This window comes from Capsicum annuum, chromosome 9 (assembly GCF_002878395.1).
Source record: "Capsicum annuum cultivar UCD-10X-F1 chromosome 9, UCD10Xv1.1, whole genome shotgun sequence".
Lineage (NCBI taxonomy): Eukaryota > Viridiplantae > Streptophyta > Magnoliopsida > Solanales > Solanaceae > Capsicum > Capsicum annuum.
In genome coordinates this window covers 1,543,226-1,566,860 of record NC_061119.1, presented here as the reverse complement: position 1 = coordinate 1,566,860, position 23,635 = coordinate 1,543,226, and the positions used below count along the sequence as shown (strand labels likewise).

The window sequence follows — 23,635 nt, the reverse complement described above, 5'->3', positions numbered from 1 at the left end:
TCATGTCATTTAATTGAATGGTGAAGTGGCAAAGACAAAATAAATGACTATTTCATTTCACTTTATGTCAAATTCTACAAAAATAGCATATTTTTAAAAAATTTAATAATATTTTTAAAAATTCCGAGCAACTTTAGAGTAAGAAAAATCATAAATAGAAAACCTACCAATGAAGGGAGAAATTGTTTCGAGAGACCCTGACTCAAGTGCACCAAAATCAAGTAAAAGCAGTAAAGAAAGCATAACAGTTAATAAGGAAAGAGTGCAGAGCCTATGAGAGAAAAATAATAACGACAACAACAAAGAAGTAGCGTAATGATCTAAAATGATTAGCTGATTTTTCTTGTGTCAGTTGAACACTCTACCTTGCAAAATGATTAACTAAAAAACTCCAAAATTTCACATCACGTCAGCGATGAGATTCCATGTGACACAATGGATATGAGTTTCGAGTGTTTAATTGTTTAATTGCCAGTTGAGACTAAATTTAAAGGTTTGTTTATTAGGACTTTTACTTGTCATTTTAAACAATAATGCATGAATGTAAAAGATAATACTTAATAGAGCAAAATTATTTCTACAAAGCAAGCCATGTAGTATAAATTATTTTCTCAAAAAAAAAAAAAAAGGATAAATATTATAAAAGAAAATCGAAAAACAAAAGAAAAAATATACATTATGACATTCATATTTTTTTTGTGGAACCAAAACAACCCCCAATATTTTCCTTTCATTTCCAATTTGGTCCTCGTGGAGAACCACCACGATCACGATCACGATCACGTCGTTCCATTCCACGAAAGAGTCATCTGATCAGGCGGCTAAGATTAAATCTTCTCCAATTTCATCGCTTTGATCAACGGATTCTCCTTCGCTATTGTTTCTCTTCCCATTGGTTTAAAATCGAACGTGCATGCATGCAACTCCGGATACCTATGGGTCCCACAAAAAGTGGGCCCACACCTACACTTAAATCCCATTAACCACACCTTCTTCCTACATACTAAACACCTATTCCCCTCCACCACCAGTTTCTCTGCCGTATGCGGCGGCGCCACCACTATCTCCGGCGAGCTCAAAGGCGGAGAAAAATTGAAATTTTTAGCACATAAACTATGCTCTTCTGACATAGTTTTTTTTAATTCTGATCACTTAATTTTATACGAAAACAGTTTTTGTGAAGAAAATAAATTATGGGCTTTCTTATTGAGGGAAAAGGGTGTTGGAAAATAGAAAAAAATTGAAGATTTGAAGGTGAAATGAAGCGATGATCAAGAGAAGAAGAAGAACCAAAGGAGGGAATTTAATAATGAGAAGGATTTTTGATGATAATATATAGTGATATGATATAGTATTAATTAAAAAAATTAACAATAGGGACAGGCTGGAAGGGCCAAAAAGTAGCATATTTTTTTAAAAAAATCTTATTTGATATGTTCCTAATTAGAATTCAACTAAATTTAAATTAATATCAAAAAGTTCTACATCAACAATAAAAAAAAAAAATGACTTTGAAGTAAGAACTTAAATTTAAAATATCTCATTAAAAATGGGACAGTTCTTTTCGCTCCACTTTTATCATTGTTGGCTATTAGGAGCATTTCCATCATAATATTACTTATAATTTCAATAGAAATATATTATTCAAGAGTCTAACTCTGACTTAGTTGTAAAAGAAGTGAGTTAAGAATTATGAGGTGTATATTTGCATTTCGCGTAACAATTGTTCGATATATGTGTTGTGCAAGGTATTAGATATCTTGTGAAATTAATCGAGATGCGTATAAGCTGATCTAAACACTAATGATATACTATCAATTTTTATGTTTATTTTATAACATTTTTGTTATTTTTCTACCCCTTTTTTTTGTGCATGTGAAATGGGTCATAGAAATTCAAATAATATTGTAATGGGAATTAACACATCAAAATTTTCCAAAAATTGGTGGGGGATAATTTGGAAGGTTATCAACTTATTATGGTGGGATCACCAATGGATGTGGTGAAGTGGTTGACGTTGTTCCTCCGTTAATCAGAGATCTTAGATTTGAGCCCTGAGTATAAAAAAATTCTTGATAGGGAGCGCTAACCCTGAATGGTCCTACTAGACGTGAATCCAAATTAATCGGATTTCAATATGAGTACCAAAACATCGGGTGAAAGAAAAAAATTATCATGGTTGGAGTTCGGTGGATAAGAATGTGTGGTTGGCAATAGGTCGAGTGTTGATTAGGTAAATTGATTTGGTGAATGAATTTGATTAATTATATTGTTTTATAATATATCGTATCATATTATATTGTATTATTCTAATAAATATAATATTTTAAAAAAATTTAAGTGTTGCTTTTCGTTGTCAGATAATATCATATATAAATAATTTAAAGAATAAACTTACAAGAAATGTAAGGTACGTGTTAGGGCTGCTTTTAAAAAATAAGATAAAGGATAAAATATATACGATTATTAGAAATAACTAAATTCAAAATAAGAAGACAAAAAAGGCAATGACCTGATAAAATGAATCTTTTCGCCGTTATATAACAACAAATTCAACAGTACGATGCAATAAAATTTAAATAACAATCAAAATAAATTTATTATATTTAAAACAAATAATACAATACGGTACAATCATCCAAACAACGAAAAAGCTTCAATCAACATTTATTTACGACTCGTACTAAATCTGATCGACTGTCCACTCTCAAAGAATCAACAACGAAAGTAAAAAAGTGAATTAAACAGACTCGAATTTCTCATCGAATCAATAGTAATGTATTTTCACACAAGTGCAAACAAATGATATTTAATTATTTCAATATTAAAAATTAATTTATCATTTTCCCTTCTAGTGCATATTTTCTTACACCAAGAATATGTGTCTTTACCATATAATTTCTCCAATTGATTTTTGTCACATCAATTTCAAAATTTCTTTTTTCTTCTTCAGACATATCTTCCATTAGCTTTTGCATGTTGCCATTGTGAAACCTAGCAAAAAAAAAAAAACATTTATTAATGCATAATTTTAAGAATAAAAATTGTTTACTCCTAATAAAGAATCAAATTACAAATTGAATAGATCAATTACATGTAATATATTTTACACGTAATAAAGTTTTTAGCAATAACTACTGGAGTTCTGCATAGGTGTCTAAAACTATAACCAATATATTTATGTAATTATAAGACATTTCATGTAAAAGAAAATCATCTCTTTCCACCCTGAACTATACACAAAATTGCTGAGACACACTCGAATTTTAAGAGAGAATTAATTAAAATCGTATTTTGGCAACCTTAGTGCCTATGTGGACCGCCTTCAGTGTGTTGATTCACGTATGTGCCACGTAGGCACTAAGGTTGCCAAAAATATGATTTTAATTAGTCCCCTCTTAAAGTTCGAGTGTGTCTCAACAATTTCGTGTATAATTCGGGATAAAAACAAAGCATTTTCCTTCGTGTAATAATAAATGAAAAGTTTAAAAGTCTTAACTTGTTAATAAATATAAAAGTATTATATTATTTTTTTTTAAACGAACTAAAAAAGAAAAATCGCACGTACCATCCCTTTGTAGAACATGTAGGGTTCATAGAGTTTGCTGAAATTCTTCAAATATTCCACCTTCCTTTTAATTAAACGTATTTGAATATTTGTAAGCTGTTTTACATCTTGTACTTCATGCTGTTTAAGTAATACCTCCCATATATAATCTTCAAAATCAGAAATTTTGTCAAAAAATCTCATTTTTTTAACCTCGAATTTATCTCCTTTTGAATTAACAAAAGGAAATAATTGGAAAAGATCACAAGAATAGTCAAAAATTTGAGAAAATGTGACAGGATTTTGAGATGATGATGCTAAATGATAGACATTTAGTTCTGGATTTTGCAAATAGCCATGTTTTGCAATAGCAGCCATTGTTGCATTTACAACCATATCAAATGGAACCTGAATCATGTAAAAAGTGGTTAGGTAATGCAATAAAAAAATATTAACAATATAATTGTTGGGTATATATATATGACAGTTGAATATATAATTAAGTAAATAATAGTGTGTTATGTCGAATAGCTTAAACTTTTAAAAGAAATATCACAGTTCAACATGTAAGTATAGGGCTAGTTTAGGGTTCGAATCTCGCTATCACATTATTACTAACTATTACTGAATCAGGTCAGGATTAAAAGTTAGGGGGTGTAGATATGTCAAAGATATAATTCATTACGTAAAAATGTATTCTCTCTGATGGCTTTAACTTTTAAATGAGACGATAACACGCTTCAACATTATATTATAATAGACAGTATTATATTATTGGTCCTGAGTTTGAGTCTTGTTGCCACCTTTTATTTTCATGTGTTTAGCTCATAATAAGAAGGAATAAGTAAGCCAGGACATAGAGATATGTTGAAGATATAATTTAGTAAATAAAAAAGTATGATCTCTCTAATATTTTAAACTTTTAAATGAGACGGTCATCATGATTTACTGCATCCTTTCATAGTAGGTATTGGTCTAGGGTTCGAGTCTCGCCATCACATCACGCATTATGAAAAAAAAAAAATCACGTGTTTGACGCATGAAAAATAATCTTTCCAGAATCGGACGTAAGGGGGATATATATATATATATATATACACACGTATACCGATGATATAATTCATTAAGAAAAACATACTCTCTATAGTAACTTAAATTTTTAAATAAAATGATGACACACTCTAAAACTGTATATATCATATTAGGCAGTACGCCAGTACTGCTTTTGAGTTTAGTCTCGGTGCCACCGATTCATGTGTTTGTCCCATGAAAAAAATTAGATTGGGACGTGAGGACTTGTTAAAGATATAATTAAATAATAAGTAAATAAACATTTATTTTCTCTAATATCATAAAGATTTAAATTATATATTAAACCTATTGAAAAGGTATACTCACCAAGTCAACAAGGCAATCAGGATCAGCAAGAAGGCAAGGGAGGTTACCCTTTCGATAGAAAAATACTAATGGGTGGATTATGCTTCAAGAGAAATAAAAAATATTGTAAATGTTGATAATTTTACTAATTTATAAATAAGCAAAATATAGCGATAATTTTATATAAATTCATTAGTAAATTTCATTTAAACACTCGAATTATCTTTTATTATGATCGAGAGTATCTGAACATATGATGTAGTGTTCATATTATACACTTCCGACTCAAACGTTTGCAAAAAGCTTCTTGCATGGTCTCACAGATTCATTACATAGATAAATTAACTACTTAAAATATGTCACATCCTTTTATTATTCGTATTATCCTCAATAAACCATGAAATATGTCACATGTGATTAACTTTATGAAAACTTTTCTAGAATGTGAGACTGGAATGTCCGATATGAATGTTATCATGTGTCACGACCCGAGTCGGGGCCCTGACCGCAATGGGTATTCCGAATCATCAAGGTCCGAGAGACCCTCGTAACGTCCCGACCCACTAGTGATATTGTCCGTTTTGGGCTCAAGCTCGCACGACATTAAAACGCGTCATTAGGGAGTAAGTCTTGCTTACTTATATACTCAACATCCCTCCCGTGTTTCGCCAATGTGGGACTCGTTATCCTAAGTTGGGATATTGAGGTTTGCCCCACCGAATGGAATTTGCCTAGAGTCAGGACTGAGGTTTGCCCGCCTTACCAGAATTTGCCTAAACTCAGTTTGAACTCTAACCCACATCGACAGGGCTGACACAGGAGCAACTCTGATGATACCATTCTGGTCACGACCCGAGCCAGGGCCCTGACCGAGACGGGCATCCCGAACCATCAAGGCCCGAGAGACCCCCGTAATGCCCCAACCCATTAGTGATATTGTCCGCTCTGAGCCTAGGCTCACACGACTTTAAAACACATCACTAGGGAGTAAGCCTTACTTATTTATATACCCAGCATCCCTCTCATGCTTGCCGACGTGGAACTACTCCCTATTCTAAGTTGGAGTGTTACGTCATGTATTCATGTTCTCAATTAAAACAAATTATAATTGGAATATCTGAATAAATAATATTAATGCCTGAATCCTTGTATCCATCCTGAAAAAGGTTCTTTATAACTACTTGTTATTGTTGAGGGTCTAAGAATAAGTATTGGTATTTCATTTCTCATATTATTTATCAACATTTCACCAATTGCCTTTGTGAATGAATATGTATCTTGCGATCCATACAACTTTGCCCTATTTAATCAATAAGCATAAAGTAATTGTAAGAAAAAATAAAAAAGAAACTCTTTCTTATATATAATTAACTATTAAAAACACGCGAATTTTTAATAGAAATCCATCAGAAATATGTTTATCAGAAGCTTTTTAAACAGACATTTCATCAGAAATCTCACATTTTTTATGGATCTCTCTGTAAGCAGCCAGTCGTCAAATACCTTTTTGATAGTATTTCATTAAAAGTCTCATATTTATCAGAAATTCGCGATTCTCAAATAGTAATAATATATATATATATATATATATATATATATATATATATATATATATATATATATATATATAAAAAGAGAAAATACCTCTCAATTCAAAAAATCCTTCATTATTTGCTCCAAGCAATTGTTTGTAATATTGTTTTTCAATTTTGAGACTAACTCCATTTCATTTTCAGGATCCAATGATGGAAAATTAGTATAGGGAGAAATTGATGAGATTTTTTCTTTTATTATACTTTCTCCCATAGTAGAAGGCTTCTCCAATATTATCCCTTCTCTTTCTCCATTGGCAAAAGCTTTAAATTATATATATATATATATATTAATTCAAGATTGTAATCAAATGCATATATTATATACAGAGTAAAATATCCAGTATTTCCTGAATTATGATCAAATTTGCTACGACAAATTTCAACTTCACGGGAGTCCTATTACGTACCCGGCCCCTGAACTAAATTTTAGCGTATTTTTGTCATTCTTTTTAGTTGATGCCTCACCTTTGACATGGACCCCATTTTATTTAATAAAGGTGTCACCGTCAGTGCAAAAAAGTGATAAAAATACACTAAAATTGAGTTTAGTGGGGCTAATCGGACTCTTGTGAAGTTGAAGCGTGTCGTAGCAACTTTGGTCATAGTTCAGGGGTATCAGATGCCTATACATATATATGTTAGATTTATCTGTGGTATAATAATAGGTAAATCGATCTTCATATTAAGTTTGGTAATAAAACTTATCGTGTTCCGATCCGTTGAATCATACTGTCAGTACATATAACTTAAACACGATCAAAATATTCAAATGCATACCTGTAGAATAATGCATTAAAAGTTTAAGTTTCTTGCATTTCTTTGCAAACATCATGAGTTGATATGGACCATTCACATTAGCATTAAGAGCTAAATCATACCTAGAAACATATAATACAACAAAAAAATAATTAATTTTGTTAATTATATTAAATTGTTTATCCTAGTAGAATAATAATTTATTTTAATTTTTTAATTATAAAAGGAAAAAATAAATAACCTCTCATCAAATGTAGTGATGGCTGCTGAGTCAACAATCAAATCAATTTCTTGAGCAATTTTGTTATAAGTAATAATATCCATACCAAGATTTGGTTCATATATATTTCCAATTATAGGAACCAATTTATTTTGCATGAATATTTTGTAGGATTCACCATGCATTTCTTCTAGGTATTTGAATAATTCTGACTCCATAATCTGAATTTCAAACAAAATAAAAAATGTAAGTCGTTTCGTATTATCGACTGGTCGTGGCGAAGCCAGAATTTCAATAATAGAAGTCAAAATTAATCTGTTCACATTATCGACCAACGTAACCAAGTAAAAGAGCTAAAATTTTCATTACGTAAACGAAAAAAATTCTTAAAACTTACTTCATTTTTTAATCTGAGAAATGCAGCTTCTTTGTCCTTTGCTCTGATGAGTAAATAAATCTTATTTACCTTTGGTGTTGTTCTCAACATCTTTTCAATCAAAGCTGCAAAAATATCAATTATTTTAGATTTGCAAAAATATATCTACTGTGTCATAGCAAATATTTATATAACAAGATCACTTATTAGGTAATTACATGTAAATCTCTTAACAAATAGTATTAATTTGTAATGCTAAAAATGGAAATTAACATGCATGCTACTCCTTTTTAGTTTTTAGTATATGTCCCAATAATAAACAATGAGATCTTTCACAAGTAGGGTGGGATATTTTGGTTTAAATCGAGAAAATCGAAAAATCGAACCGAAATTTAATTTTGGTTTGATTTTTTGGTTTTTCGGATTGGTTTCGGTTTCAAATTTTTGAAATTTAGTTAAACAGTTTGGTGTTTGAATTTTCAAAAATTTTTTTTTGGATAAACCGAAAAATCGAAATTATATAAATAATATATTATAATTTATATATATATATATATGTATTATTATATATGTAAATATACTAAAATATAATATAATCTGATATAACATATAAATAGATAAATTAATCATTTAGTAACCCTAAATCCTAATATACTGCTTTGCTTTAGCCCCTAATATTAACGTGAAGGCTGCAACGACGCTCAATTATCCTCAGTTCGTCAGTTCATTTGAAATTTCAACATCGTCAATGGCAGTTGGCAGTCGTTTGCCCAGTTCGTCACTGTCGTCAGCAATTGCTGCCAAGTGCGTCACTGTCGTCACGCCAACAGCGATGACTCAACGAGGTCGATATTTATGGTTATTTCATGCGTGTTGAATTAATTATATTGGGGAATTAAAATAGGTTTGAAAAAAAGATTATTTTTCTTGAAAAATCATCAATTTTAAATGCTCACTATTTTAATCGTTAAAACTGAAATAAAAATCCAAAATAACCGAACCGAATTTGTAAAAATCAAACCAAACCGAAATAATTTTGGTTTGGTTATGGTTGTCATTTTCGTCAATCTAAAAATCAAAAAACTGAATCGATATTCAACAATCAAACCGAACAAATTGAATGTCCACCCCTATTCACAAGTGTTCGTTTCTTTATTAAACTTCATGGCAACTCAAAATGCAGCACATAAAATAAGAACGAGGAAGTATAATATTGGTTAAAAATAAAAAAAATGAATTACATTATAAACTGTAGCACCAGTGACAAAAATATTTTTCCCTTTAAAAAAATCAACAAAAATATTTTTCCCTTTAAAAAAATCAACAATTCCAATACCATTTTTGGCTTTTTGAGTTATAATTATTTCTTTTCATCCTCCATGGTTATGGCTTCAACATTATGTATTGCTTTGAGTTGATAATATTGTTGAGGGTGTCCAATATTTTCTAACTTCATGTAACATAATTTTTTTCTAGGTATTTTATGGTTTTCAAATGCTGAAATAGTTTAATTATATTCAAACCTAGGAGAGAGATAATTTTTGGAAAATAATTTAGTTGGTGATTCTCTTGTATTAAGAGGGAAAATATTTTTGAAGCGAAGCATATTGGACAAAAAAAAAAAAAGTTGTGGGATAGGAGATATACATTAATTCTTCTTTATTTATAGAGCTAAAATCTATGCTACTTGGTGTACCACTTGATGAATGTCAATAATATATATATTGATATTTTTTAATTTTTTTCCTTAACAAAAGAAATTCAAAACTTTTTCTTACCCCACCCCTACTACCTATTTTGACACCCCCACCCACCCGCGAACCAACCCCCTTCCCAAAAAAGATTTTTTTTTTAAAAAAGGATTCTAAAATGTATTTTTACGCTTTAGCTAAACACTAAAATGTATTTTTTGAAAAATATCTTTTCATTCACCAACCAAATACTAGAAAATATTTTTCATCCACCAACCAAACATAAGAAAACAAGTAAGAAATCAACTTGTTTTTCAGAAAAACATTTTCTAGGAAAATATTTTCCATGAAAAATATTTTTTTCATACCAAACACACCCTAAGTAGATTATTTTAATTTGTTTGACAAAAAAAAAAGATTATTTTATTGCAAATTATCTATTTGTTGTATCATCTGCAGATATTTCATATCCAATAATATCTCATATCCTAGATTCATAACAACTTATGACAGCAATTACATAATATCATTAATTACTTAACTTATTATAACTTCTTAAAATTTCAATCGTTTTAAATAATTAAAATTTCTCTATTGTTCTTAGATTTCCCTTTAGTTTTACTCACTGTTATTTTGTTGCTTGAATTATTAGTTGTAATTTGGATTCTCTAAGTATAATATACGTTAGAAATTATATGTGGATTTTCTTGGATCTTGTTTAATGCATTAATTTGAAATAAAATGAATAACTAAGTCTTTTGTAGCTTTTTTTTTTTTTTTTTTTGAGGAAATGTGCAACACATTAAAAGGTTCACAAGAAGACTAGGAAATATGCAATATATTTCTAAGTCCTAGAAAAAAAAATATAATATCCCCAATTATATGGAGTAGTAGAGTTGTCATGTAAAATGCTTGTGTCTATTCGTTAAATTTTATAATAATTTAAGTGTTTAGTTTTGCACATTCAAAGTTGAAAGTATTATCGATCGACTATCAGTTGAGGCCAAGTTCATGCATTATGCTTTAAAATACGAACTTTAGGTGGTGCAAAAGCACACTTAATTATCATAAATTTTAATAACTACATACATGCTCATCTTACGGAGGATATGATCCTTGATAGGAATGTATATATGGAGGACATTGATTAGGGTAAAGGGTTAGTGTGTAGGAGTATGTTTGTGGTAGTAGGGATGAAGAGTGTTTTGTCTGCATCTGTGCCCGTAGTTTCTTGTAGTCTCTTATTCGTGGTCAAAGACGGAGCTAGGATTTCAACTAAGGGGGTTCAATATTCAAAGCAAACATTGTCGATGGGGTCAACACCTATTATAACCACATAAAAAATAATTTTAATCATGTATAAATAGTATATTTTTCTGTCGAACCGAACCCCCTAAAGAAGGCTGGCTCCGCCCCTGTTCGTGGTATATTGGTGATATCTATATTTTTTGAATAGATATTTTATAGTACTACCTTGTGCGTGCCTTGTTTCGGTTATTATCCTTTACTATCTAACAGTGTGATATTCCTTGTTGTTGCTCGCTTTTAATCGATTTTTTTTGTTATATCGTTATTTTTCCTGAGCCGGTGCTTTATTGAAAACAGTCTCTCTACTTCATCTTAGGTAGTAATATGAACTGCGTACACTCTACCCTCCCCAGACCCCACTTGATAGGAATACGTACACTGAATATGCTGTTGTTGTATGCATGCTCATCTTATGTGATAAATTTTACGCGATACATGTAGCGTGCATGCATTTCATGCAGGAGGTCATAGATATCAGTCGAGCCCAAGTTAAAAGAACACGTTTACGTATATGCCTTTAAAGAAAGTCAATTGTGTTGACAGTTGGGTGGTTAACTCCCACCATTTCTCTCTCTCTCTTTCTCTTAGTACTAACTATTATTAATACTATAGTACTATTATTTTCTACTGAGTCCCCACAGAAAAAGAAACTTTAGCTCAGATTTGGGATCTATAAATGTAACAAAAAAAAACAAAGAAGCTATAAATATATTATATATCTTTCTTTTTCTCATATTTTTTCTCTATTTATAGAAGCTAAGCTTCTATTAATTGCTTTATTTTTCTGGTGAAGATTTGATTTTATTAGTTAGTTATGGATAATAGTAATTGGTGGAGGAATTATGAAGGCATATTGAAGACTTTTTACCCTGTATTATTGGGTCAACTTGTGTCTTTTGTTATGGCACTTGCTAGTTTTACTTCTTCTCTAGTAGCAAATCTTGGTAAGTTTTTGTTTTTGTTGATTTTCATTCTTTGATGTTGAAGCTGTTTGGGGTGTGTGGGGTGGGGTGGGGGTGGGGTTGGGAGGGGCTAAATGGGGTTATGTTTATTAATAGATTAGTTTGATTGTTTGGTTGGGACTTCACGACGGAGTTTAAGAAAGTAAAGAAAACGTTTTGAATCTTGTAATCTTAAATAAAGATATGTGTAATGTACCAAAATGTCACCAGGTGGGGGTGGGGTTACTGTTTTGTTTTGAATTATTATGATTTTATTTAGTTAGGCTAAATGGGGTGTTGTTTATTAATGAATCTTGATATTCCTCCGTTTTAATTTGTTTGTTTGGTTTTGACTTTGTCCTGATACGGAGTTTAATTAAGAAAGAAAAAGAGAGATTTTTGTATCGAAATGTGCTTTAATCTTGTCTGGTGTTAAACATGACACGTGTAAAGTTGAAATAGAACGTTATCAAAAAGGAAACAGAGACTGAAAAGGAAAGTACACAAACAAATTGATAGTTTTTTTTTTTTTGCATTTGTATAGGTGCAAAGACTCCACTTTCCCTATCATTTTTCTCTTACACATCTTTAGCTTTGGTTTATGGAGGAATCATGATTTATAGGAGGCAGAAATTACAGGTATTTTTGTTATACTCTCTCCGTTCGTTTCAATATGTTTGTCTGGTTTTGACTTGTTAGTGTCGGTTCGTGGTGTTTGGGTGATGTCTATGATTTCGAATAGATGGTTTATAATATTATCTTGTGGTTGTATTGTTTCCTGTATTAGCTAGCAGTGTTAGTTTATTTTGCATACTGTATTAATTTATATGCTTTCATGTTCCGTGTTTGTTATACCGTTACCTGTCCTGAGCGGCCGGGGGTCTATCAGAAACAGCCTTTCTACTTCATTGAGGTACTGGTATGGTTTGCGTACACTTTACCCTCCTCAGACCCCATTATGTGGGAATACACTGGGTATGCTGTTGTTGTCGTTGGTTTTGACTTGTCACGGAATTTAAGAAAGTAAAAGGAGGCTTCTGAATCTTATGATCTTGAATTAAAGATACGTGTAGTGCTTTAGATCTTGTAGTCTTAAACTTACCAGACAAAATGTTGGAGTTCGAAAACTTACTAAATATAGAAAGAGACACTCAAATGTGACGCTTAATCAAATGCAGAGCTAGGATTTTTAGTTTATGGGGTTCCGGACCATAGTTATTTTTGCTTACTAGGTTCTCGATAGATTATTTGTACATATTATATGAATTTTTTTAACACAAATACAAGGTTTGAGCCAAAACTACTAGCATTGTCGAACCTGTAGACACCATTGTGGCTCCGCTCTTGCCCTCAATCTCAAACTATCTCGTTTTGATTTATACAAATCCTTTATGCTTCATTCCGCAATGCTATTGACATCGACAAAACAAGTTTGTGAACAACTCGTTAGAATTTGTTCATCGTTATGCTATAGTAGTGAAAATTATTACGAGTATCATTGTCTTGAATTTGCAGGTTCCTTGGTACTGGTATGCCCTTTTAGGTGTAGCTGATGTCCAGGGAAATTTTCTCGGTAAGGCGCTTTTGTACTTTGTCCATACTAACTCCTGAACCATTACAGCGCTCGCAACATTGAAGTGAAGTGCTACCGATTCTTGCAATAGATACCGATAAATTTCCTTTTGTTTATGAAATGTGAGGTTCGGAATGTTTGGTGTTAGTATTTCGTAAGAACTTTAGGAATAGGTAAGTGCCAACGTGTTTAATTGTTCCCTTTTACATACTTCCTCTGTTTCAATTTGTTTGTCTGGTTATGACTTGACACGGAATTTAAGAAGACTTTTGAATCTTAAAGGCTTAAACTTAAGCACGTAGAATGTGCCAAAACGTTCTTTAATCTTGTGGTCTTAAACATGTCACGTGAAAAACTAGAAGTATAGAGTTGCCGAAAAGGATAGAGATCTTCTTGTAGAAACGGACTAAGAGGAAAGTAATACAAACAGATTGAAACGAAGGGAGTATCTCCTAGCGCGATCAATCCTCCGTATTGTGATTGAAAATATGTATTGTAAGAATTTTAGAACTTTACCGTAGTCATAATTATCCAGTATAAGAAAAATTAACTTTCGTTGAATGTATTGCAGTAAATAAGGCATATCAGTACTCATCGATCACCAGTGTGACCATATTGGATTGCTGGACTATAGCTTGGGTGATAATTTTGACGTGGTTGTTTTTGGGGACACGATATTCTCCGTGGCAATTCTTTGGTGCAGCAGTGTGTTTAGGTGGTCTTGGACTTGTGCTTCTATCGGATGCTAAGGCGAGTGGCGGAAGTGGTACTATCTGCTTTCTAAAATGGCTTATTTAGGTCATAAATCGAATAATGTTCCTCTATCTTTCATAATATTCTTATCGTCCTATCTCTCCCTCGAATTGTTGAAGGCTAAGTTACTCGGACTCTTCAAAAATGTTGTCGTACCCGCGTCAGATCCTCCAAAAACGCACTATTTTTGAAGGATCTGACACACTCCTGATGATATTTTTGATGTGACCTCTCTCTCGAGAGGAACAGAACGAGTGAGAGGCAAAAAGAAGCTAATTGTCCGCGTCCTTATGCTTCGATCATTTCTAACGCAGGTGGTTCCAAACCTATTCTTGGTGATATACTCGTCATCATAGGGACATTTTTCTTCTCGATGAGTAACGTTGGTGAGGTTGGTGTAATCTTGTCTCCTCGTATCTTCAAATGTTCCCTTCTACCGGAATAGTTACTCTAAAGACTTACGGTATGTTTAACTATAATTAGCTTTGGTGCAGGAGTTCTGCGTGAAAAAGAAAGATCGTATTGAAGTTGTTTCAATGATTGGTCTTTTCGGTTTGCTTATTACTATGATTGAGATGTACGTATCCTTTCTATCGAGAAACTGTTTTTCGCGTGCTTTTCTTATAGCCATGAAACTTCGAATCAAAATTTATCATTTCCAACACAGAAATTATGACGTGCATTAACAACTTTAACTTTCTCTCAGACCAATCTTAGAAAGGAAGAGTTTGGAATCGGTCAAGTGGTCTGCAGAGCTCGTAAGTGACTTAGAGTCGTTTTGTTATTTTCGCTCCTCTTAAATCATTGAGTATGAAAAGTGTCTCTCCAATGTTTAGTAGTTAACTGTGGCTGACGGTCTTGTGCCTTACTTCGTTGGAAAGGAGAATTCGAGACAAGAGATGAATATTTCAAAACCTTAGGATGGTTTAAAGAGTACCCTGCATGTTTGTTCACCATCCAGGATTGACATATTACCCAACTGATGTTTAACAGTTTGGTCGCGGGATGGGGGGTCGGGGTGGTTGGTCTGTCTAATGCTTGAATCCGAAAACTGTAGTGGGATGCAAGAAAAATTGGCTAATATATCCGCTATCGCGTGGTTTTTCTGTTTTCATTTTCTCCAGATATTAGCATTTTGTGGCTATGCAGCGGCAAGCTTTATGTTCTACACATTTGTTCCTTTTCTTCTCAAGGTAAAACTTTCGCTCTTCATAGTTTTTTCGCCTATTCTTTATGTTGAGCCGGGGGTCTATCGGAAACATTCTCTCTACTTCTTCGGAGGTAGAGGTATGGACTGCGTACATCTTACCCTCCCCAGACCCCACTTTGTGGGAACACACTGGGTTTGTTGTTGTTGTACTAAAGTAAGGCACGAGTAATTCAAACGCAGATGAGCGGCTCAACCTTGTTTAATCTATCTCTTCTCACATCCGACGTGTGGGCAGTTGTCATTAGAACCTTTTTCTACAAGCAAAAGGTACTTCTATCTTCTCTCTTTTTGTTTTCGATGAAGTTTGATGGTTTCCACCACACTTGCAGCCCTCGAGAGCCTTTCTCAGCTTAGTCTATGTTTGCTCGGACTCTTCAAAAATGTCGACGGATGCGTGTTGGATCCTCCAAATCGAAGGGTTCGACACAGGTGCGTCAACATTTTTGGAGAGTCCGAGCAACTTAGCTCTTAGTTTAGTTGATTTGTGCTGATCATTCTTAATTGAAAATTGCAGGTTGAATGGCTGTACTTTGTAGCTTTTGCACTTGTGTTTACTGGACTGATCATATACTCGAAAACGTATGTCATGCATTATCTTATCGTCGATTATGAACTCTCATATTATCATATTAAACATGATGGCGTAAATAACACGCCAAAGAATGTCACCTAGCGGTCAATGAAGAGGGTGATAACCTCGGAGACCAAATTCAAATCCCAACGGAAGCAAAAAACACTAGGTGATTTCTTCGTATCCCATCCACCTAAGCTTTGACGGACACAGTTACTCGGTATTTGTACTTGGGGAGGAAACAAGTACTTGTGAAATAGTCGAGGTGTGTGTCAGATCCTTGGGTTCCTAATATTACTTGTTTGTTCATCGACAGCGCGAAGGATCCAGTTATCGAAGAAGCAAATGCCGATGATCAACGGTACCAACTTCTTAACGACGACGAAGAGCAAGCTGATCATAGACATGATGAAAAAACTGTTTCATGAGTTAGTTGTATAAATCAATATTCATTGGAATTACATGTATTTCACATATTATTATACTTCTGAAATGTATTTTTTTAACCATAAGATAAAAGTTCTGTACTTCTGCAACATCTATATATATCAATTGAAGTTTCTTTTTTCCCATATCACTCCTTGAATTATCTCTCCGTTTCAATTTATTTGTCTATTTTTGACTTGACACGGAGTTCAAGAAAATGAAGAAGACTTGTGTGTCGTGTGATCTTAAACTAAAGAATAAAGATACGCAAACATTTTTTTTGAAATGGACCAAAAAGGAAAGTAAAGAAACAAATGAAACGGAGGGAGTATAGTTTATGTGGCGTAACTTAGTAGCCGTTTGAACGTGCATTTGAAATCATGATTTGAAATTATGAAATCGGATATAGATTGATCATTGAAGGGGAGCCTTGGAGTAACCGGTAAAGTTGCTGTCATGTGACCAGGAGGTCACACGGGTTCAAGCCTTGGAAACAGCCTCTGACAGAAATGCAAGGCAAGGCTGCGTATGATACAACCTTGTGGTGGGGCCCTTCCCCGGACACCACGCATACCGGTAGTTTTAGTGCACCGGGCTGCCTTTTTTTTTTTTGATATAGATTGATCATTAGGTGTGGCATTTAATTAATAATAAGCACTTGTTAGTACTAACCATAATTAATACTATTATTTTTCTGCTTAGTCCCCACAAATGATTGAGATTTGAGATCTATTATAACATTGTCAAAGAACACCATAAATACATCACAGACCTTTTCTTTTTCATCTGTTTTCTTAGCTTCTATTAATTGCTTTTCTCTGTTAATTTTTATTATAAAGTTTCGATTTTTTTTGCTTTTTTCCTATGTTGCTCGAACCCTTCAAAAATGTTGCCGCAAGCGTATCGGATTCTTTAAAAATTCATTGCTTTTGGAGTATCCGACACGCACCTGTTGATCTTTTTTAAGAGTCCGACCAACATAGCATTTTTCTGTTAGTTTTTCTTATAAAGTTTCGATTTTTTTTTCGCTTTTGGGGTGGAGTGGTGTTTAGATATGGATTATGAAGGCATATTGATGACATTTTACCCTTTGTTTTTGGGTCAAGTTGTGTCTTTTCTTAGGGCCCTCATGAGCTTCACTTCTTCTCTAGTGGCAAATCTTGGTAAGTTTGAAAATTCTTTACCATTTTTGGGAGGTTAAAGGTGGTGGCGGAGCTAGGATTTGTACGAAGGGAGTTCACAATATGAAAAAGTAAACACACGAAAGAGGGTTCAACATCTACTATAAAAAGGGCAGCTCGGTGCACCAAAGCTATTGCTATGCGCGGTGTCGGGGGAAGGGCACCACTAGAAGGGTGTATTGTACGCAGCCTTACTTTGCATTTCTGCCAGAGGCGGTTTCCAAGGCTTGAACCCGTGACCTCCTAGTCACATGACAGCAACTTTACCAGTTACTCCAAGCTCCCCTTCGGGTTCAATATCTACTGTATATGCATAAAACATAATTTTAACCATATATAAGCAGTGTAATTTTCCACCGAAAGGGGTTTAGCTGAACCCCCAGCCCTACCTAGCTCTGCCCCTGGTTGAAGGTTGTCGGGGAGGGGGGATGGGGGATGGGGTTTCGTTTATGAAAGAATGTTGATAGTTGTAGAAGCATTTTGAGTATGTGTATTTTGGTTTTGCATTTGTAGGTGCAAATACTCCGCTTTCGCTGTCATTCTTCTCGTACACAGCTTTAGCTTTAGTGTATGGAGGAATCATGATTTACCGGAGGCAGAAATTACAGGTACTTCGTTACTGTTCAATAGTCAATTTTGATATCGCTTAAGTACCAAACATAACTAACAATAACTACGCCTTGTTGCCTTCGATCGCACACAGATATTAACTCGTCACAGCAAAAATTGTTTATTCTTGTGTTGTTTTGAATCGTTTCTCTATTTTCTCATTGTAACGATGTACTCATCGCTGTATTAAGTGCATTTGGTTTTTTGTTTTACGTTATGGTTACCGATTGAATGTTGTCTTGCAGGTTCCTTGGTATTGGTATTCGCTTTTAGGCTTAGCTGATGTCCAGGGAAATTTTCTCGGTAAGGTGCTTCTCCGCTAAATGAACATTAATCAAAGCTATTCGTGCGCTAAATGAACTCGTTAACCATTCTGCGCCTTCAACATTGAGAATATAATTGTCTATCCTTTGCGCGTAGCTTGTTATGATTAAAGATATGTGGTAGAAAGGTTTCCGATATTTGTTTCATGTCATATCGTAGGATATGAAGTTAACTTTTGTTGAATGTACTGCAGTAAACAAAGCATATCAGTACTCATCGATCACCAGTGTGAGTATACTGGATTGCTGGACTATAGCATGGGTGATAATTTTGACGTGGCTATTTTTGGGTACGCGATATTCTCCGTGGCAATTCTTTGGTGCAGCAGTCTGTTTAGGTGGTCTTGGACTTGTGCTTCTATCAGATGCTAACGCGAGCGATAAAAGTGGTACTTGTCTGTTACCCAGAACGGAAAAAATGTTTCTCATCAATTTTGAGCTGAACGGAAAGGGTGGGAGGCAACGAGAAGCTAATTGCCACTCATAACCGGGAAGTTTGCTTATGCTTCGACCATTTTTCAATTGCAGGTGGTTCCAAACCTTTTCTTGGTGACATATTTGTCATCATCGGGACATTTTTCTTCTCAATAAGTAATGTTGGTGAGGTCAGTGTAATTCGTCTCTTCATAATTCGATATTGTCTCCTTTCTACCGCGTTGTTACTCTAAACATAAACGTAAGTGTTTCTTCTTATAGGAGTTCTGTGTGAAAAAGAAAGACAGCGTTGAAGTAGTTTCCATGATTGGTCTTTTCGGCGTGCTTGTTACCATGATTGAGATGTATGTATCCTTTCTACCTGAAATTTGCTTTTCACGTGCATTTCTTGTTTCCGCGGAACTTTGAAACGCGCAGTTTCTCACTTTAACACAAAGAAATCCGACATGGATTAATTACTTCAACTTCCTCTCAGACCAATCTTGGAAAGGAAGAGTTTGGAATCAGTCGACTGGTCTGCCGAGCTTGTAAGTGACAAGTCTTCTTATTTTTGCTCTGATTGTATCGTTTTTGTTTTCTGAATCTTGAGTCGAGGGTCTACCGGAAACAACCCTTGTACCCCAGAAAGGTAGGGGTAAGCTCTGCGTACACCTCACTCTCCCCAGACCCCACTTGTCGGGGAGTACATTGAGATAAAAGATGATAAATTCTTGTAGGAATATAGGTATCACGCTTGTAACAGATGATATGGAAGCCGCGATTCTTTCAACTGATACGTTCTATTGATGAACTAATGATTGCAGAATGGGAAGTTTCGAATAAATGCTTATTTGTATACATTTCGGACTCTTAATAGTAACTTAGAAACACTTCGGCTGCAAAACAAATAAGGAAACAAGGTAAGCCAGTTACGTTAGAAATCAAAGGTGCGGTCTACCCCCTGAGATTGAATTCGGATGGATGACCTTAACGAGAGGTGGATACAGAAGCGCTAATACAAGCTTGTGAGTTGTGTCCGAGTTCATTATCATTCGAACCAGAAACTTAAACCATCGAGTTTGAAATGCGGCTCACTAAGGATGGTTTGTGAGACACTTCCAGTGCTCATTCAGTGCGAAGACTGCCTCGTGAAAGTACTTTGTTGCATTTGTATTAAAAGCACACACACGTTTATGCACCATCGGCAGCTTCTCATCGTGGGGGTTCGGGGGGTGATTGGCTCTTTCTAAGGCTTGAACCTGAGAACTATAGCGGAATGAAAGGGAAATCGACTAATATGACATTGTTCGTTGTTTTTCTGTTTTTCAGATACTAGCTTTCTGTATCTACGCAGCGGCAAGCTTTATGTTCTACACCTTTGTTCCCTTTCTTCTCAAGGTAAAAACTTACTCTTCGTAGTTTCATTGAGTACTAGTTCTATAACCCACTTGATATGAAATTTATAACCCGATTCAATAACAACAGATATTCGTGTTGAGCAGAACCCAATAATCTTGGCCGAAACACTGTATTTGTGTGAAAAAATCGACTCAATATGTACAACTAAGTCATCCAGAACCCGTAAACTCAAAATTCTGAATCCTCTGATAATAGATTGACTTACTATTGTTATCGTAAATGCATGTTTCATTGCATACTCTCATTGTCTCACCGTCATGACATGGAATGACGCGTATAAATTTGAAGCATGCAATCTCATTATCATCTTTAATCAAACGGTAATTCAAATGCAGATGAGCGGATCAACCTTGTTCAATCTATCTCTTCTCACATCCGATGTGTGGGCTGTCGTGATCAGAACCTTTTTCTACAAACAGAAGGTACTTGTATCCATTATTTTCCGCGTTCAATGAATCTTAATGGTTTCAGCTGTACTTTCCGCCATTCATATCATAGCGTGTCCGATTTATTACATCAAATATTCTGTGCGGATCACTCAACGAAAATTGCAGGTTGAATGGCTGTACTTTGTAGCGTTTGCACTTGTGGTTACTGGGCTGATCATATACTCGAAAATGTACGTCGTGCTCTTTGAATTCGTTGTCTGATTATCGATAATGAATTCTCGTAGTAAGAAGATATACAACAACAACATACCCAATGTATTCCCGCCTAGTGGGGTCTGGGGAAGGTAAAATGTACGCAATCCATACCACTACCTCCGAAGAAGTAGAGAGGCTGTTTCCAATAGACCCCCGGCTCAAGACACAAGGACAGTAAATAAGATCGTAATAAAACATGAAACAAGATGAAATAACAGAAAAAGGCACCCACAGAGTATTACGATACATTAACACACCCCAAGCCCCGACCTCCCCCAACCCACCTAACACGCCATACCCTACTAACCTAACTCGAGTTCTCCATACTTTCCTATCTAGGATCATGTTCTCGGTAAGCTGTAACTGCTTCACCTCCCTCCAGTATTTATAAGCAGATATGAGATAAAATAACATATTGATTGCAAAATTCATACAAAAGTTGAGAAAAAGCAGACTTTCTATTGTACATCAGCTGCAACAAGTTAGTAGGATCTGAAAATGTGAACGAACTAAGTAGGCGTTTGGACATGCGATTTCATGTCATGATTCCAAATCAGCGTTGGACATGCAATTTCATGTTATAATTCCAAATTAGCGTTTGGACATGCGACTTCATGTCATGATTCCTGAATTGGCGTTTGGATGGACATGCGATTTCAAGTCATGATTCCTAAACCAACGTTTGGACATGATTGCATGTCATGATTCCAAATCAGCGTTGGACATGCGATTTCATGTCATGATTCCAAATCAGCATTTGGACATGCGATTTCATGTCATGATTCCTGAATCAGCATTTGGACATGCGATTTCATGTCATGATTTCTGAATCAGTGTTTGGATGGACATGCGATTTCATGTCATGATTCCTAAACCAACGTTTGGACATGCGATTGTATGTCATGATTCCGAATCAGCGTTGGACATGCGATTTCATGTCATGATTCCAAATCAGCATTTGGACATACGATTTCATGTCATGATTCCTGAATCAGCGTTTGGATGGACATGCGATTTCATGTCATGATTCCTAAACCAACGTTTGGACATGCGATTGCATGTCATGATTCCAAATCAGCGTTGAACATGTGATTTCATGTCATGATTCTAAACCAGCATTTGGACATGCAATTTCATGTCATGATTCCTGAATCAGCATTTGGACATGCGATTCCATGTCATGATTCCGAATCAGCATTTGGACATGCGATTTGAGATCATGATTTGAAATTCTTATTTACTCAAGGCCATGTAACAGCAATCTGAACTCAATCCCTATTTTTGAATCTTATACTAGTTGACTACGGGGTCTATCGGAAGCAACCTCTCTATTTCTTCGGAGGTAGTGGTATGGGTTGCGTATATTTTACCCTCCCCAGACCCCGCTACGTGGAAATACACTCGGTATGTTGTTGTTGTATACTAGTTGATTATATTCCTGAACCGGAGGTCTATCGGAAACATCCTTTCTACTTCTTCGAAGGTAGTGGTATGAACTGCATACATTTTACCCTCCCCAAACCCCACTATATGGGAATACACTCGGTATGTTGTTGTTGTATACTAGTTGATTATATTCCTGAACTGGGGGCCTATCGGAAACAACCATTCTACTTCTTCAGAAGTAGTGGTTCTTCAGAAGTAGTGGTATGGACTGTGTACATTTTACCCTCCCCAGACCCCGCTACGTGGGAATACACTCGGTATGTTGTTGTTGTATACTCGTTGATTATATTCCCGAGCCGAGGGCCTATTGGAACAGCCTTTCTACTTCTTCAGAGGTAGTGGTATGGACTGCGTACATTTTACCCTTCCCAGACCCCACTACGTGGGAATACACTCGGTATGTTATTGTTGTATACTAGTTGATTAAATTCTTGAGATAGGGGTCTATCGGAAACAGTCTCTCTAATTCTTCGGAGGTAGTGGTATGAACTGCGTACACATTTTACCCTTCCCAGACCCCACTATGTGGGAATACACTCGATATATTGTTGTTGATTATACTAGTTAGTATATATATATATATAGCTAGCTAATTATACTACTTGTTTGTTCATCAACAGTGAGAAGGATCATGTTATTGAAGAAGCAAATGGAGATAATCAAAGATACCAACTTCTTAATGAAGATGTAGTTGTATAAATCAATATTATGTGGTATAAATACTTTCTCCGTTCATTTTTACTTATCACGTTTCGCTTCATAAGCGTCGATCTGAACAGATACTGTAAGTTGCGATCCTTCTTGTATTAGTACGATGAAAAAATGTAGTTCAAAGTCGTTGCAGTTTGATTCTTGAGAAGCGAGACATGCCAAGTAAAAGTAAATCCATCTAATTCTATAATATGATGGTTGGTTGTTCGTGGCGTAGCTGTATTTACCGTCATATTTTAGGATCAATATCATATTGTCCGATGAAAAATAACAAGTGCTCAGTGAAATAATTAAGATACTAAGGGCCCGTTTGGCCATGGGTATTTTTACCTTTTTTTTCGAAAAAAAATTTTGAAAAAATTTTCCTGAGTTGGAAATTATGGTGTTTGGCCATGAAACTTTGAAAAATAATTTCGGAATAAAATTCCGAAAATGGAAAACAACTTTTTGTTGCTTTCCCGTTTTTCTACTTCCAATTTCAACTTCCATTATTATTACATATAACCCCAATCTTTAAATTTTTAAACAAAACCCTCTTATTAAC

The 23,635-nt window shown here is 34.6% G+C and overlaps 2 protein-coding genes and 1 pseudogene across 5 annotated transcripts; 2 read left to right on the top strand and 1 right to left on the bottom strand.

Annotated features, from left to right (window-relative positions):
* Positions 1 to 2,831: 2,831 nt before the first annotated feature.
* Positions 2,832 to 9,037, bottom strand: LOC107841740 (annotated as a pseudogene).
* Positions 9,038 to 11,461: 2,424 nt separating this feature from the next.
* LOC107843224 (solute carrier family 35 member F2) lies at positions 11,462 to 16,490 on the top strand. 3 transcript variants are annotated; one of them, XM_047395930.1, is made up of 11 exons: positions 11,462 to 11,814; positions 12,356 to 12,450; positions 13,327 to 13,384; positions 13,956 to 14,150; positions 14,452 to 14,528; positions 14,632 to 14,714; positions 14,844 to 14,895; positions 15,262 to 15,330; positions 15,528 to 15,614; positions 15,862 to 15,926; positions 16,235 to 16,490. In XM_047395930.1, the coding sequence occupies exons 1-11, from the start codon at positions 11,685 to 11,687 to the stop codon at positions 16,344 to 16,346; spliced, it is 1,023 nt and encodes a 340-aa protein (XP_047251886.1). In that variant the 5' UTR covers positions 11,462 to 11,684; the 3' UTR covers positions 16,347 to 16,490. The 3 variants fall into 3 exon arrangements, 2 of the variants coding, with proteins under 2 accessions (XP_047251886.1, XP_047251887.1); XM_047395931.1 differs by lacking the exon at positions 16,235 to 16,490 and having other exon boundaries at positions 11,493 to 11,814; positions 15,528 to 15,699; positions 15,797 to 15,926; XR_007044355.1 differs by lacking the exon at positions 16,235 to 16,490 and having other exon boundaries at positions 11,494 to 11,814; positions 15,528 to 15,776.
* Positions 16,491 to 17,048: 558 nt separating this feature from the next.
* LOC107843223 (solute carrier family 35 member F2) lies at positions 17,049 to 23,307 on the top strand. Of its 2 annotated transcripts, XM_016687465.2 has the most exons (11): positions 17,049 to 17,507; positions 18,039 to 18,133; positions 18,380 to 18,437; positions 18,652 to 18,846; positions 18,986 to 19,062; positions 19,154 to 19,236; positions 19,368 to 19,419; positions 20,201 to 20,269; positions 20,626 to 20,712; positions 20,845 to 20,909; positions 23,001 to 23,307. In XM_016687465.2, the coding sequence occupies exons 1-11, from the start codon at positions 17,399 to 17,401 to the stop codon at positions 23,077 to 23,079; spliced, it is 969 nt and encodes a 322-aa protein (XP_016542951.1). In that variant the 5' UTR covers positions 17,049 to 17,398; the 3' UTR covers positions 23,080 to 23,307. The 2 variants fall into 2 exon arrangements, with proteins under 2 accessions (XP_016542951.1, XP_047251888.1); XM_047395932.1 differs by lacking the exon at positions 20,845 to 20,909 and having other exon boundaries at positions 17,052 to 17,507.
* Positions 23,308 to 23,635: the final 328 nt, after the last annotated feature.

Excerpts from the sequence above, each read along its gene's own strand:
- LOC107843224 (XM_047395930.1), top strand. The coding sequence starts at position 11,685 with ATGGATAATAGTAATTGGTGGAGGAATTATGAAGGCATATTGAAGACT. Across the intron at positions 15,331-15,527 it reads TTGTTCCTTTTCTTCTCAAG|ATGAGCGGCTCAACCTTGTT; the intron begins GTAAAACTTTCG and ends ATTCAAACGCAG. Across the intron at positions 15,927-16,234 it reads CTGATCATATACTCGAAAAC|CGCGAAGGATCCAGTTATCG; the intron begins GTATGTCATGCA and ends GTTCATCGACAG.
- LOC107843223 (XM_016687465.2), top strand. The coding sequence starts at position 17,399 with ATGGATTATGAAGGCATATTGATGACATTTTACCCTTTGTTTTTGGGT. Across the intron at positions 18,438-18,651 it reads TGTCCAGGGAAATTTTCTCG|TAAACAAAGCATATCAGTAC; the intron begins GTAAGGTGCTTC and ends AATGTACTGCAG. Across the intron at positions 20,713-20,844 it reads CCTTTTTCTACAAACAGAAG|GTTGAATGGCTGTACTTTGT; the intron begins GTACTTGTATCC and ends CGAAAATTGCAG.